Genomic DNA, 17,513 nt, shown 5'->3' with positions numbered 1-17,513 from the left:
TGTGAAAAGCTTAAACTAAGAAACAAAAAATGAATTTTTTTAATAATGTTTTCTTACAAGTCAAAGTTTTTATTGTTGACAACTGTCAATCACAAGTACAGAGACAATTTGTCATAATTGAGGGAACAATAATGAGGATGTTTGTTTTAAAGGTAATTTTTGTGATTATGATTTTAAAAAAATAAGTTTAAAAAAATATGATTAGGCGTGGTTAGTTGGATTTAGATACGTGTTTGGTAAAAATTATGGTTGAGATTTATATACAATGAAAAACATGTATAAAATATTTAGTTGTGGTTGTTTTTCAAAAGTGTTTTTTACTTGGAAATGCATTAAAATAATTTTTTTATTTTAAAAAAATTATTTTTGATATCAGCGCATCAAAATGATTTGAAAATAAAAATAATTAATTTGAAGTAAAGAAAAAAATAAAAAAAATTCAAATTTTAAAAAAAGTGTTTTTGAAACGCAAAACAAACAGAGTTTTACGAAACTCAGTTAAAAAAGCATGTAAAAACTGCATTTTAAACTCAATTTTTTGATGGGCCCCATAATATAAAATACAGTTTGGTGTACTATCAAATACCTAACTGTGTTTTTTACACCGTAAATATAAAAACTAAGACTAAACAAACACACCCTTAACTGCAATGTAATTTTAATAAACTATATAACTTTAATATACATGAAAATGGAAGATATTAGAGGTTGATAATTGATGTGATGTTAATCCACTCAACCAGTGATTTTAAACTTGCTTCGTGTTAATTGATCTGAATTAGATTTAAAAACTACAATACAAAGGTTAACTTGATAATTATAGATTTAATTAATGTTTGCATTTGCTTAAACTATATATAAAAACAAAAAATGAAAATTTTAAATAATTTTTTCATCAATAGTCAAAGTTTTAGTTGTTGACTTAACTGTCAATCACAAATGGAGACACAATTTGTCATAATTGAGGGAACAATATTTAATTACAATGTTTTTTTTTTAATATATCTTTAATATACATGAAAATGGAAGACATTGAAGGTTGACAAATGATGTTAACTCTCTTATTGTTAAATCTCTTACATGTTTAAACATATGCCACATAAAATTTTAAATTTAATATTCATAAGTATAGTAATTAAAAATTAGATAAATATATACTTTGAAGATTAGCTTGTAATGTGGTTTTTTTAAATATATATCTAAATGAAAACAACAAAATAAAAATAATATGTATAAAAAAGATAAAATATAGGTGAAAAACACTTGAAACAAAAACCCTAAACATTGTAAATATTATTTTACAAGAAAAAAAACGAGTAAATTTTTTTATTATTAATCTATAAAAAATATCAATATATCCTTAATTTAAATATAAACTAAATAACCTTATTATAATTTCTTCTTGTCCCACATCATTAATGAATATAAAATACTATGGTGTAATCTTGGGGTATAATTTAATTGGTCATACCCTGAATTTGCTTTTCAGAGATTATCAATTCGAGTTCTACAAACCTCAGGGTCATTGGAGACTTAAATGATCGTTAATTTCAGAGCCCGTGGGATTAGTCAAAGCGTGAACAAACTAGCCCAGACACCTATAATAAACTAAAAAAAAACACTGTGTTGTACCTCTAATATGCTATTGGCTTTGCAACCTTAAGTTAACATGCAAAACTACAGGAAGCAAACACATTGTAAGATGTCAGTTTACAGGAAAATATTATATATAAAACCAATTAATGACTCAATTTGATCACAACTCAAGTTTGTTTATATCTATAGAATCTGCAATTTGCTTTCGAGATCAGCTATGACCTCAGAAGTTGGCAAAAATCTGTGAAACCCCTCCAGCAAATCAGGATAGTCTGCAAACAGCTCAACCACATCTCTGTACACATCGGCCACGTCCTTCCACTTGTTTCTGTATGCACATAAAGTCATCAAAAAGTCTTTGTAGGCCTCCTTGTTGATGCGCTTCTGCACCTTCCTTACAAAATCGACAGCTTCTTCATGGTCTATAGTAACCTTCTCGGCGGCCATTGATGCTTCTTAATTGATGCAATTCTGAGAAGGTTAGAAAGCCGAATAAAAGAACAAATTACCCTAATTATTATTATTATTGTTTTTGTATTAATCGGAGCACAATATTATATATATTTGTGCCCTATCAACTCTAATTAAGTCGGACTCCTATCCTGGTTATTACCTGCAGGGCATTAAGCCTATCCAATAGAGTAAGCATTAAAGAATATATATATCTGGCCCATACCGGTTAAGAAACCACCTACCTCTCAAGTCTCAACCCATGGCCCAAAGCATTTGAAGTCCTTATGTTCAAATGCTTTTCAAACTAGTTCTCTGGATCAATTTTACTATAAGTTAAAACTCTAAGAAATAAGAATATTATAAATATAGAAAGATTTTTAAAATATTTAATTTTGTTTTGCTTTATTTTTATTTTTCAAAAACTTATAATAATGAATAAAATAGATTTTTAAAATATTTAATTTTGTTTTGCTTTATTTTTATTTTTCAAAAACTTATAATAATGAATAAAATAATAATGAATAGGAAAATAAAATTAACAAAGTAAATTATTTATTTTACTTGTGTTTATAACAATTTCAAGGGTACGAAAAAATTAATCTAAAGAAGTTTAAGATTTAATCTCAAAAGCGGAGTTAAATGGTAACTTTATGGAGGGTGGAAGGGGTACAAAAAAAATGATTTATCAATGGGAGAGATATGGAAGTAGCTAGGTTGGAAGGGTAAATTAAAAAATGATAATGATAAGATTTCAGAAGTAGAAAATAATTATGTCAATTATAATACGACATTAATTCTAATGGGTTTCTTTCAAGAGCAAAATTATGATTTTCGTGTTAGAAAAATAATATAAGAAAATAATTTTGGTAGAGGTAACTCTATATCAAATTTTAGACCTAGAGTGGATTATAGTGATAAAAAAAAATTTGTATTATCATGAAGAAGATTATATTCAGTATCACTGTGAGAAGGAGAAAGCCAATGTAGAAGAACTGAAGCTAAGGAGCAAGAAGTCTGGAGATGCTGCGATTGTACAAATCATAAAGATGTTCTCATTGTTTATAAAGACAATGAGGTTTTGAGAAATTCATGAATTTTAGATTCTGGCACTCTCTTTTCATACTTGTTTAAAGAAATAATGGTTTAATATTTTTTTTAAAAAATGATGGAAATTTTATCACACAACAATCTCGCTTGATCTATACCTGCAATGTTATGAAATTTAAAGCAAATTGAGAGTTTGGATCTTTCTTACAACAACTTGAATGATGTTATTTCTCGGCAACTTACTGAAATTACCACACTAACAATTTTTAATATGGCGTATAATAACTTATCAGGTAAGACTCTCAAGAAAAATTATCAATTTGAGACCTTCGATGAAAATAATTATTAAAAAAAATGATGGAAAATTTATCACACAACAATCTTGCTTGATCTATATTTGCAATGCTCTTAAATTTGAAGCAGATAGAGAGTTTGAATCTTTCTTACAACAACTTGAATGATGTCATCTCTCGGCAACTCACTAGCAGTTTTTAGTGTGGCGCATAATAACTTATCAGGTAAGATTATCAAGAAAAAATATCAGTTTGAGACCTTCAATGAAAACAGTTATGAAAGAAATCTTTTTTTTGTGTGGATCTCCATTGCGAAATAATTGTAATGAAGAAGAATCACCATAGCAGCCAAAGGATAATGATGAACAAGAAGATGATGGTTTCATAGACATGAGTTTTTCTACATCAGTTTTGATATATATTATATAGTTGTGGTGATGACGCTTCTAGCAATTCTTTACATCAATTCATATTAGCGACGCAGGTGGTTGTACTTCATTGAAAACTGCATAGATTCTTGCAATTATTTTGTGGTGGCTAGTTTTCGTAAGTTCTCCAACTTCAGAAGGTGAATTTGTTACTGGGGAGACGATTGTTCCTAGTTTGTGATGATTGTTTGTCCTGTATGTCTATCTAGTGCATGTTTTATAGTGTATTGTCACTAAGCTCAGCCTTTTTATTTGATTAGTTATTTTGGCTAAAAATGTAAGCTGGACTTCTCATTCCGGATCCATTAGGAAGGGAACTGATTTGCATGATTACTCTTTCAACTCTCGTGACTTGTCTAAAAATAAAATGAAAAGTGACCTGCGTCTGCATTCAATTCTCATTCTCGCAACTTCGTTAATTTGTAATTGATTTTTTTTTTCAAGGAGAGAGGACTTGATTAAGTTGTATAAAGGGAATTATAATACTGTAAATTGCCAAAATCACTACTAAGTACAAACAAAATATTCTATGCATGCGTGACAACACTTAATATCTGCATTTGTATCAAGGGCGACCCCACCTCAGCTATTCAATCAAAGCACTGAAATTGGAGCAAGAAGATCCACCTTCTTCAACAGCATTCCTGGTCGTTTCTTCTAAGCTTCTTTGTTCTGCTCCTCATTTCCTCTGCTTCTCTACAGCTTCACTTTTAACATTATCTCCATGCACTGTAAGTCATTCCTTAACTCCAACACCAACTCCAGTTTTTAAAACATCGGTCACCAACTTTTCATTATGGAATTGCTCAGCAAAACATCAGTCACCATCCTCAATGAGTCACAAATGCACCTATTGCTTCATGATCAAGAATCAAAACTTGGAGTGCCCATCCTCTAATAATTAGGCCTTTGCCTTCCATTCTTCCCTCAAATCCTTCAGGTAAACAATCTTCCTTGTCTTCTTGACCCTTTTTGCTTCTTCTAACTACCCAGATAAATTGATGCCCAGAAGCTTTGAGACATGCTGCAATCTCCTTAAGCTGAGAGGCAGTGAAGTTTGCCATGCTTCCAAAGCAAATATAAACAACTGAATTTGGTTTCTTTGAGTCGAGTCACTTCAACTGAATTTGCCATGTTGAGCAATTGAGGCTTCTTTTCCTCTTCCTGCTTTATCTTCATTATCTCTATTGCATAGTGAAACCTGGCCCACGTTAATCCACACCCGCTTTAATTGACCTAACAAGATAATGTCCTAACCATACAGGTTCCTCTTTTACAGATTCACGGATCACTTTATGCAAAGCAGAGGCATGATTTTCTGGAAAAAGAGTGTCTTGGGAACTTACAGTAGATTTCGTTGGAACTCTTCTCTCAGGACGTAGCATAGCTTCTTGAATCTCTGTTTCTAATCGGAACAGGGTAGCAACGAGAAGCTTGGAGAGGTCGCAGGATGTCTTTCTTTTGTTCATGAGGCTGCCTGTAGAAACGCTGAAGATTTGCCAGCAACTTGTAGGAATCAAATCAAAGCCCCTTTTAAAAATTTAAGGACCAAAAGGAAGAAAATATAAAAAATCTGCCTTGTGTTTTAAAAAACACCTCCCTCCGTTTCCTCAACATGTCAGGTCACATTTTTGGTTGCAAATCTTGTATCCCTTGCGATCCCTCTTCTTTTTTAATTCCTGTGTGCTATTGTTTTAGATCTGAGGTGTAAACTGACTCCAACAGAGGATACACTATGTAGTATGATGAAAATACATGATATTTCTTCTTACATACCAAAAAAATATTTATTTTCAGTACACTAACCTACTATTTCTTTAGTTTTCTTCTCTGGCATAATCACCAAGCCTGTATTCATGTACAATTAATCTAGAGCAATATGGAATTACATTGCAGGACTTTGGTTTCTTAGATCAATTTTCTTCAGAGTTCACAGCTATGACAATAAGCTACCAAAGACAAACATGTTCTTGAAAAATTTGGTAAACAAACTTAAATCATCTGTAACATTTACAGACTCTGATGACTGATCGGTGAAACTTCATTTTTTTAATCTGTTTGTTGAGCAAGTCCAAGCAAGCACATAACTTACTGGTAAAAAATATTAATCTAAAATTTACACTTACTGATAACATGCATGTAGATATCTTATTGGTTGGGTTTTACAATTTACACTTTCTAATTTATAAAACCAGGAGTAAATCACATGTATCAGAGGTTTAGGTAGCTTCCTGCCCATGTGAAAACACAAGAATGACGGGTTAAATTTGACCACGTGTTATCCTATTGCAATATTACATGTGTTGTTGGACACATGCCAAGCACATTATCACATGAACAATGAATCAGCAGAAGGAATTTTTAGTAAGATATTAGTCTTAAGATTTAAAATTAAAAAAAAAAATCATCATTTTTTAAATACCATATCAGCCCCCTAACTTATAAAAATGACAAATGATAACACTGGCTATCGCATGCTATAGCTGGCTATATGTGAGGCCTTAATTTGCCTAGGGCCCTATGGTCCACATAATAATTTTCTTAAATGAAAAAAACGTTATCTTTCATGCACAATGAATCAGCAGAAGGAATTGTTAATTAAGCTTGGAACCCTGTAACAAACATCTGAGATAGAAACTGCATCAAGGGTTTTTGTTTTTCCTTCAAATTTTTGGCGAAAGAAAAGAGATCAGGATTGGTGATTTTGGAGCAAGAAGCCATGGCCATGATCGCAGTGCAGGTGGTGCTCGAGAAACTGGCTTCCTTTGTAGCAGAAGAAACACGGTTCTTGGGAGGAGTTAGAGGGGGAATCGTTGAACTGCTGGATGATTTGTATAGCATGAAATCTTTCCTTCAGGATGCGGAAGAAAGGAGTGAGAGTGATCAAGGACTGAGAGCCTGGGTCAAACAAGTGAGAGATGTGGCTTATGATGCCGAGGACATTCTTGAAGAGTTCATGCTCCGGTTTGCTCCATCTCACGAGAGTGGTTTTATCCATCATCTTCGCAATTCATATCGTTCCATCCGTAAATTAAGTGCACGGCACCGGCTGGCAGTCCAGCTACAAAGCATTAAAGCAAGGGTGAAAGCCATTTCAGAGAGAAGAAATGCATTTTCTTTGAATAGGATAGATATGCCATCAACCTCCAGTGCTACCGTAGAGAAATGGCATGATCCCCGGTTAGCTGCTCTTTACTTAGATGAAGCTGATGTCGTGGGAATTGAGAACCCAAAACATCTACTGGTTTCGTGGCTTGTAGAAGGAGAAGAAAAGCTCTCCAGTATCTCTGTGGTTGGAATGGGTGGGTTGGGAAAAACAACCCTCGTAAAGAAAGTCTATGACAGCCACCCCATCAGAAGAAGCTTTGATACCTATTCTTGGGTTACAGTTTCCAAATCGTTTGCATCCACGGAGCTCCTACGAGTTGCTCTGCAGGGGTTTCTGGTGACAGCAAACGAACCTGTTCCGGATAATTTGCAATCAATGACTGACTTCCAATTAATTGATGCTCTAAGAAATTATCTATGGAGAAGGAGGTATGTCATTGTTTTGGATGATGTATGGAATGTAAACGCTTGGGAAACAATAAAGTATGCATTTCCTGATTGTAACTGTGGTAGTAGAATTATCTTCACTACACGTTTAAGTAACTTGGCTGAATCTATAGAGAACACTAGTCATGTTTATGAACTCCAAGCTTTATTAGAAAATGAAGCTTGGACCCTCTTTTGTATGAAAGCCTTCAGAGGGGAACATAAGGCTGTATGCCCTCCAGAACTGGAAGAGATGTCTCGAAATATCTTAAAGAAGTGTGAGGGACTGCCACTTGCAATTGTAGCAACAGGAGGCCTACTGTCGAAGAAGAAAAACGGAGGTTTGGAATGGAAGAAAGTCCATGACTGCCTAGCTACAGAATTGAAAAGTAACGACGACCTTGGGAGTCTACGTAGAATACTTCAACTAAGTTACGATAATCTTCCTTACTACCTCAAACAGTGTTATTTGTATTTAAGTGTTTTTCCAGAGGATTATTTGATAAAAAGAATGAAGTTGATCCGGCTATGGATAGTTGAAAGGTTTGTGGAAGAGAAGCAAGGCTTTACAATGGAGGAAGGAGCATAGGAACACCTAGTTCTAGCATTTTCCCAATCCTCCAAACTAGGTGGCCCTATGTTTTTTTTATTCCCCTTTGAATCAACCTCCAAAAAGTAACTCACATACCTAGGTTCACTTTGACCTAACCTTACAAACACCTTTTCAAACTTTTCAGCAGCTTCTAACATAAGATAAGTTGAATTACATCGAGTTGCAACATCCAAACACAATGATTTCTTACACTCGATATGCAACTTTTCTGCACATTTCTTAAATGCAAGTAGCCTAGAGGGTGAAGATCTCACAAACCAAATTGCATTTCGAATCTTAACAACCGAAACATTCATCTCTTTCAAACCATCACATACAATGAGGTTTACAATGTGTGCACAACATCTAACATGCAAATGTTCATTTGACAATATATTAGTTGACCAATCTTTCATCACATTCTTTAAATATGAAATAGTAACACTATTAGAGCTTGCATTGTCTACTGTAATAGTTAAAAGTTTATCAATCCCTCAATCTAACAAACAATTCTCAATAACTTGACCAATTGTCTCACCCACATGATTGGAAACTTGACAAAAATTCAGAATTCTTTTATGCAAATTCCATTCATTATCAATCCAATGGGCCGTTAAAGACATATAGTTAATGTTTTGGATTGATGTTCATGTATCTGTTGTTAAACATAATCGTTGACCCTTAAGAGCTCTCTTTAATCTTTCCTTCTCTTCAACATAAAGTTTCAAACAATCTCTCATAACAGTGAAACGAGAAGGAATGTCAAATCTAGGCTGCAAGGTCCTAGAAAATAATCTAAATCCTTTACCCTCCATAAAATTAAAAGGCAACTCATCAATTATAACCATTTTCACTAGTGCCTTTCTGCATTCATCATAATCATAACCTATTGCCTTAAGAGTTCCCACACTTCGATCTCCTAATTCACCCCCTACTTTATTAGGTTCTAATACCAAATTTTTGTGCTTCTTATCAACCACAAAATGAAACTTTTTGCATACTTTCAAATGACTCCACATATTACTTGTCCCATTAATAATAGTATGACATGCATAATCCTTTCCACAATAATTACATTCAGCTCTAGGGGTTGTAGGATCACCATCAAGTTTTGTAAAATGATCCCAAATTTATGAATTTTTTTTATCATCAACATTTCTTTTTCTAGATGCAAGGACTTGAAGTTGTTTACCTTTATTTTCCGTGGTGGATACTGCAGTAGTTGATGTTGGGTTAGTGTTTGAAGCTGGGGCATTGGTTGATGTTAGGATAGTGCCAGTGGATGAAGCATTTTGATTTTGAAGATTTTCCATATGTAATTACCAAATGCAAATATGTTCATTATCACTTGCACAATTCCTTTCAGCACTTAATAAACATAAAGATTAAAATCATGTTTAAAAATTAAAATGAAACAAATATTACAGAAGTAACATGTTAAAATAAGCTTAGAAAATGTGTCAAAACAAGCTTAGAAAATCTATCAATGAGGAAAAATAATTACAGAAGTAACAGAACAATGAATACAAGAATAACATGATTTTAATGAATACAAAATGCCAATCAAGATAATCCAAAACAGAATAATGAATACATTTTACAGAATGACAAAACAAAACCGAATAAAAAAACCCATCAAAACAAAACTAGTTTGCAGAATCAAGTCAATAAACATAGGCTTATAAACATAATTTTAATCAAACTACTTGGTGTGACCTTATAAATCAACCAACACAGCAACAAAATCAACAATTCATCTGTTTTTAGTAATCAACCAACAAAGCAACAAAATCAACACAACAACAGGCTACAACAACAGAATCAACACAACAACAACAACAGAAGCAACACAAGTTTACAGTAGCAGATATTGAAATTACATTTACAAAACAACAAAATAAACTGCAAAATTACATGTAAGATTATGAAATTACATGTACAAGACAACTCTAATCCTAAACTGCAAACAATTGTAAGAAGTAAGAACGACGAGAATAACAAAGCTTGAGTTAAAGCTAAGTGAAGAGAAGATTGCTAGGACAAAAGTGAGAAGGAGCTAGAAGGGATGAGTTTGGATTGGATGCAAAGTTGCTTTGAACTTGAAGCAATAGAGGTTGACTTTAAAGATTGCCAAGGAAGCACAAAATATACCCAAGAAAAATTTGCACAAGTTCAATTCGAACTGATGGATAGGATTGGGAAGTATGAGGATTTGAACAAGAAATATATAGAGTTGGAAAACCGTTTGATGGAGATTGTAAAGGAAGAGAGTCAAAGGAAAGGTTTTAAGGCTATTAAAGCGGAGTTGGCGGTTAAGAAGAATGAGATAAAAAGTTGTGAGGATAAAAACTTGACAAGAAGCGCGAAAAGGATAAAAAGTATTTGGACAATAAGCTAGCAGTAATGGAAAAATACAAGGATCAAATCAACGCTAACAATGTTGCTTTGAACAGAACCAATATGTTGCTCATAGAAAAGATGACCAAAACAGATGAGCAAATAGACGAAGCTGCTGCACATGCTCGGATTATTAGAATCAATGCGTGAAAAGTGGGAGGGGACATCATTCGCTATCGCCGAAGCCTAGCTAAAATCGATGCCTTTCTAGGGAAGATTGAGAATCACGACTTTGCCTCTTTTACCTTTGGCTAGAGAGTTTGAGGAGGAAAGGAAATAAACTTATCAAGCATTAATGGAAAAGGGCGTTGACCCATCTTCTTATGCAAAATCTGTCTCTTGGTGAACATGATTCAAGCAAATGACTTGAAAGGCAGTACTCCTAGCAATGTGACAAGAGAATCTATGTTTCTGTTTATAAGATGGTGGTTATTATTCCTTCACAAGAAGGCTGCATCCATACCCAATATACAAATGCATTCTTATCACAATCATGCATTATATCATGCATTTTCTTATACATCTATACACGCATATGCAGACTAAGAAACATAGGTCCCCCTTCTAGAATCCACAACACTCGATTAGAGAAAAGGTTGGAAAATGAAGAAAGGTCACAACCAGAAACTCAGTATCAAAGGGAACTTGAAGGAGTTCGGAATGATGTTACGCACCTAATCGGTTTGCTCAAGCAAATGTTTTGAGACAATTTTTTTCCTTTAATGAGATCATGCATTTTCAAAGGTTCATCTTGATGTTTTTACACATCACTTTCCGTTTTCAAATCGGATCTTTCAAAACAAACATCTACACTTTACACTGAGAATGAATGGCCAAACTTGAGAATATATAGTAGCTATAGAAGAGGAAGAAGTGGATGAAAATAGGACAACATGAACAAGCTTGGAAACCCGCCAGAGAGGAACTTGAAACCATAGATGCGGACAATAAAAAATAGGAGAAAAATTGAAGATATGGACCATGATCACTCCTAAAGAAAGGAAATAGTTGATTGTATTACTCCGAGATTATGTAGATGTCTTTACCTGGTCCTACGAGGATATGCCTGGTTTGGATACTGATATCGTAGTACATAGGGTACCATTGGTAGAAGGATGCAAGCCATTTAAGCAAAAGGAGGAGAACTCATCCAGAGGTTTTAATCAAAGTGAATGCAAAAATCGAAAAAAAAAACAGTGGAATGCTGGTTTTCTAGAGGTTGTCAAATACCCGCAATAGGTGTCCAACATAGTGGTAGCCCGAAAGACAATTTTCCATTGCCATACATAGATATGCTAGTTGGCAATGCAGCACGTAGCTCCATATATTTCGATGGATTTCCGGGCTACAATAAGATAAAAAGAAGACAACACCATAGGGAACCTTTGTTAAAAGGTCATGCCATTTGGGTTGAAGAATGTTAGGGCCACCTGCCAAAGGGCCATGTTAACTCTATTTCACGACATGATGCACAAAGAGGTTGAAGTATATGTGGATGACATGATTCCTAAACCTAGAGAAGGAGAGAATCATATCCAAATATTGAAGGAATTGTCTTGAAAGACCAAAGAAGTATAAGTTGAGGCACAAGGTACAACCGGTACATATTGATATCAGAAATAACCCAGCTCATTGCTGCTTAGTCGAAAGAGAAGTGGATGGAAACCCTTGGTACTATGATGTCAAGAATTTCATCCAAAACCAGGCATATCCCATGGGGGCATCCAAAATCGACAAGAAGACCTTGAGAAGGTTGGCATTGGATTTTTATCTTGATGGGGAGATTTGGTATAAGAAATCATCCGACGGGACTTTATTGAGATGTTTGGATGAATTTGAGGCAAAAAGCGCGTTACGAGAAGTCCATGAAGGGATTTGCTCAACCCATGCTAATGGACACGTGATGGCTAGGAAGATACAAAGAGCCGGTTACTTCTGGATGACATTAGAAAAGGATTGCATCGACTATGTCTGAAAATGTCATAAGTGCCAAGTATACAGTGACAAAATCAACACTCGTCCAGCTCCTCTATTTAACTTGACATCTCCATGGCCCTTCGCGATGTGGGAAATTGATGTGATTGGACCTGTAAACCCAAAAGCCAGCAATGGTCATAGGTTTATTCTCGTGGTTATCAACTACTTTACAAAATGGGTAGAAGCCGGGTCATTTGCTCATGTGACGCAAAAAGTAGTGAAGAAATTTATTGAGAGATTTGATTTGTCGATATGGTCCACCAGAAAAGATTATCACTGATAATGCCCAGAATTTCAATGGCAAGATGATAATAGAACTTTGCGCTAAATGGAAAATCAAGCATTCCAACTCTTCGCCGTATAGACCAAAGATGAATGGTGCGGTAGAAGCTGCTAACAAGAATGTCAAAAAGATTATTCAGAAGATGGTAGTCACCTATAAGGATTGGCATGAGAGGTTGTCGTTTGCCCTTCACGCGTACCACACTGCAATCCAAACCTCAATAAGAGTCACCCTGTATACGTTGGTATATGAAATGGAGGCGGTGATACCTTTAGAAATTGAAATCCCCTCATTAAGAGTATTGATAGACTTTGAGCTAGAAGAGGTAGAATGGGAAAAGGTTAAATATGAACAGTTGAATCTGATCATTGAAAAGAGGATAGCCGCAATCTGTCATCATCAACTCTACCAAAGAAGGATGGCTAAATCATATGACAAGAAGGTTCGACCTCGAGGATTCCACGAAGGAGATCTTGTACTAAAGAAAATATTACCTTTACCTGGAGAAGATCAGAGTAAATGGGCGCCTAACTATGAGGGGCCTTACGTGGTGAAGAAAGCATTCTCAGGAGGAGCTTTGTTACTGTCTAGAATGGATGGAGGAGATCTAGTTAGGCCCATGAATTCTGACTCTGTAAGGAAATATTACGCTTGATGTATTCTGTAATCTACCAATCAATAAAATAAAGTTTGGCCATGAATTTTCTCTGTAAAAAAACCTTTCTTCATAAAAAGCATGATCTCATAGCATTTGAAATCTTTTACTTAAACAAACTCTTTTCTTACACATGACTAAGGAAACGACTCCATCAATTGGAGAACCAAATCAAATCTAAACTTGACATATTTTTGCACGCCACACTAGGGGGCAAGAAGTGCACGAAGTGCACATAGGGGTCCATAGTGAAACAAAGCCCAAAGGGGTATCGTAATAAAAAACTTCTAAAAAAAGCATCTTTTATGAGAATTGCTAATTGCATTGAAAGTTTCAGTTTTCATGAACAAAACCAAATCTTTTGAGTTTTCCTTTTGAAATAATAATAAAGCACACTACTCAATGAAGCAAGAAAGGGCCCCATAAGAAACCAGAGATCTCTTCATTAAGAGGATATGGTATATTTCGGTTCATGAGAAAAGGTTGAAACAAGAGCTCGAAGAAGTTTACGATGAAAGGGGGACCTATGTTTCCAAGATAGGTAACAAAAACATACATGCATATTGACCATAATGCATTGCTTTCAACATGTGTCAGATCGGTGTTTCATCACCATTTCTCAGGTAGTGCGTTTTCTAACCCTACCTCATTTTGAGCGTGCCTTTGAGCCCTCACTTCTTAGGTAGTGCGTTTTCTAACCCTACCTCATTCCGAGTGTGCCTTTGAGCCACCACCATTCAGGTAGTGTGTTTTCTAACCCTACCTCCTTTTGAGCGCGCCTTTGAGCCCTCACTTCTTAGGTAGTGTGTTTTCTAACCCTACCTCCTTTCAAGTGCGCCTTTGAGCCATTGTCAACATTTTTCTGGGTAGGTCACCCATTACAATGCGACCAATTCTCTATGTTTTTTTTGGGTGGGTCACCCATTACAATGAGACCATTCTTCCACCTGGGTAGGTCACCCATTACAATGAGACCGTTCTTTTCTTTATCTTGGGTAGGTCACCCATTACAATGAGACCGCTCTTTCCTTTATCTTGGGTAGGTCACCCATTACAATGAGACCGCTCTTTCCTTTTCCACTTGGGTAGGTCACCCATCATAATGAGACCATCATTTTTTTTCTGGGACCATTCTCCATCTTTTTTTTACTTGGGTAGGTCACCCATAATAATGAGGCCATTCTTCCCCCTGGGTAGGTCACCCGTAAGAATGAGACCACTCTTTCCTTTTCCACTTGGGTAGGTCACCCATCACAATGAGACCATCATTTTGTTTCTGGGTAGGTCACCCATTAGAATGAGACCATTCTCCATCTTTTTTTTACTTGGGTAGGTCACCCATAATAATGAGGCCATTCTTCCCCCTGGGTAGGTCACCCATAAGAATGAGACCACTCTTTCCTTTTCCACTTGGGTAGGTCACCCATCACAATGAGACCATCATTTTGTTTCTGGGTAGGTCACCCATTAGAATGAGACCATTCTCCATCTTTTTTTTACTTGGGTAGGTCACCCATAATAATGAGGTCATTCTTCCCCCTGGGTAGGTCACCCATAAGAATGAGACCACTCTTTCCTTTTCCACTCGGGTAGGTCACCCATCACAATGAGACCATCATTTTTTTTCTAGGTAGGTCACCCATTAGAATGAGACCATTCTCCATCTTTTTTTACTTGGGTAGGTCACCCATAATAATGAGGCCATTCTTCCCCTTTGGGTAGGTCACCCATAAGAATGAGACCACTCTTCCCCTTCTCCACTCGAGTAGGTCACCCATCATAATGAGACCACACACATTTTTTTGTTTTGGTTGTGGTTAAAGGAGATCGCTAGATGGGATCTCAGGTTAACCCAACCCCACAAAGTTTAGTTTTGAATCACCGGATAGGATTCCAAAGTGAGTAAGCTACAAATATAGGTTTTGGCTAAGGAGGTCGCCAGAAGGGATCTCATGTTAGCCCAACCGCAACACAGATATCAGCTTTGGCTAAGAGAAATCGCTAGATGGGGTTTCAGGTTGACCAAAATACAAATATGGATTTTTAGTTAAAAAGAGATCGCTAGAAGGGATCTCAGATGATTGCCAGATTTGGAATCTTGAGACAACTAAGTTTTTATCATAGTTTTTGGGTTAAGAAGGATTGCTATAAGGACAAAGTTTCAGATCAATCAAGCCTTGGCAAGATCAGTTTGGGAAGTTCAGTTTTGTTTATCTTTATAAAACTTACTACGCAAAAACCCTGCTCCGTAAGCATTATAAAGAGGGGGCATCTGTTGTAACCCATTTTTGGGTCCCCCCACAAAAATAAAATTATATAGCCGGATGAAATTAGAAAAATAATAAGAGGTGGGAGCGCTCAGAAAGAATCAGAAAAAATTGATTGAGGAGGTTCAGAAATGCAAGGAGTGAAATTTTACAGTGTATATTTGACTGATGAGAGCCCTGTTGGAAGAGAAAATTTAATTTGAAGAGAAAATGGCCAAAATTGGATGTTTATGGACTCAATTGGATTTTATTGAAGGTTTATTTGAATTTATAGAGGTTTTGATTGCAAGGAAAATTGAGTTTTAAGTCAATTTAGGCTTTAATTGGAAGAAATTAAAGTTCTGGGGTCAAATTATAATTTTTGAGAGTTGATTTGGTTAAATCAAGGGCTTAATTGCATAAATATTGAAGTTTAAGGGCCAATTAGGGACTTAATTGAAGAAATCCAAAACCAAGGACCACATTGGAAAAGGCGCGCAAGTATAGGGGCTGCAATTAACAAAATCCGGGGGCCAAATTGAAGAAATTGAAAGTTTAATGGTCAAGTAGGGATGAGATTGAACGAAACTGAAAGTCGGAGGACTAAATTGAGAATTGGCAAAGAAATCCCTATTTTTATAAAAAACGGCGCCGTTTTGCATTTAAAAAAAAAAAAGAACCAGTTACTGTTCACTTTCTTCCTCGAAAAGCTGCCCGAGTGGCTGCTTTCCAGGCGCATTTTACGGCTCGTCTGGCCTTCAAATCCGACAAAACATGCACCAACATGTCCACCTGAAACCCCTTTATCCCGGAGGATGGTCCGGTCGGTTTGAAAACTTTAGAAACAGCTCCGTTGAGTGGCTCTAAGTGGCGACCTCGGGCAGTTCACAGCCTTGAGCTGCCAAATTTGGCAGCTCGAGGTGCACACTTTGAACCAACAATTTGGATTCCTCGAGTCGAATCAAGGGCTGAAACGTTTCCCCAATATAGACAATATGGCCCTCTTACACCGCCTATAAATAGAATCTCTGTTGAAGACCTGGGAGAGGAGAAGAGAGGGTCCAAAGTCAGCCAAAAAACCAGCATTTTCGCCCAATTTCTGCAGATTTCTTCCTTTACTTCCAACGCCGGCCTCCACCGCTGCAATCACCGGAAGCACACCGTCATCCTCAGCCACCGACCACCGTCACAGCCAGCCTCCGCGACACCAACACTACCAGGAACAAAGCACTTCCTCTCCACCGCCACCAGGTTTGCCCTTCGTCGCTGTACATTTCCTTGCATTTCACTGTTCACTTCAAAAATAATTCAGTGAAATGTTATTTCACTGTTCACGTGAGGCCTGCTGGGTTGAGCCCAGCCACGTGGGCCCAGCTGGGTCTAGCCCAAAAAAAACAATAATAAATAAAAAAATAAAAATTCTTCAAAAATTATTTCAAAGAATTTGTGATTTTTCTGTAATTTTATTACTGTATTTTGGTCAATATCGGTTTGTATTTTTATACTGTAAATATACAAATCCGGTATTAAAATACCCGGTTTTCGTCAACAAAAAAAATATTTATTAAAAAAAATGTTTTGTTTTCATGCATACGGCCAATACCCTAACATTGTTTTTACGTTTTTTTTTATCTAAAAAACAAATATTTGAAGTTTCAAAAATGTGTTTTCGCATGGATTTCTTAAACACAACAAAAATTATTTTTCTTGCATTTCTGGATTTTACAACATGTTTGTAAAACTCCAAAGGGTATTGGCCAATATTCCAAAAAATATAAAAATCTTATTTTTGGGGAATTCATCTATTATTCACCACTAATGTTTGGATAAAGAAATCCCTAAAGGACGAATATCCAAAATATTATTGGGGATAATTTGTTATTATTCACCACTAATGTTTGGATAAATAAATCCCTAAAGGACGAATATCCAAAATATTATTGGGGATAATTTGTTATTATTCACCACTAATGTTTGGATAAAGAAATCCTTATAGGACGAATATCCAAAAT

General features: G+C 35.7%; 1 protein-coding gene across 1 annotated transcript; it reads left to right on the top strand.

The window, feature by feature from the left end:
* Positions 1 to 6,536: 6,536 nt before the first annotated feature.
* LOC18098519 (disease resistance protein RPM1) lies at positions 6,537 to 7,940 on the top strand. The gene has a single exon (XM_006382260.2). The coding sequence runs from the start codon at positions 6,537 to 6,539 to the stop codon at positions 7,938 to 7,940; it is 1,404 nt and encodes a 467-aa protein (XP_006382322.2).
* Positions 7,941 to 17,513: the final 9,573 nt, after the last annotated feature.

Source organism: Populus trichocarpa, chromosome 5 (assembly GCF_000002775.5).
Source record: "Populus trichocarpa isolate Nisqually-1 chromosome 5, P.trichocarpa_v4.1, whole genome shotgun sequence".
NCBI classification, from domain to species: Eukaryota; Viridiplantae; Streptophyta; class Magnoliopsida; order Malpighiales; family Salicaceae; genus Populus; species Populus trichocarpa.
Note: the sequence above shows the minus strand (reverse complement) of the source record. Positions and strands in the feature narration are given on the sequence as shown.

What these genes read in the sequence shown, in the direction of transcription:
- LOC18098519 (XM_006382260.2), top strand. Translation starts at nt 6,537, where the DNA reads ATGGCCATGATCGCAGTGCAGGTGGTGCTCGAGAAACTGGCTTCCTTT.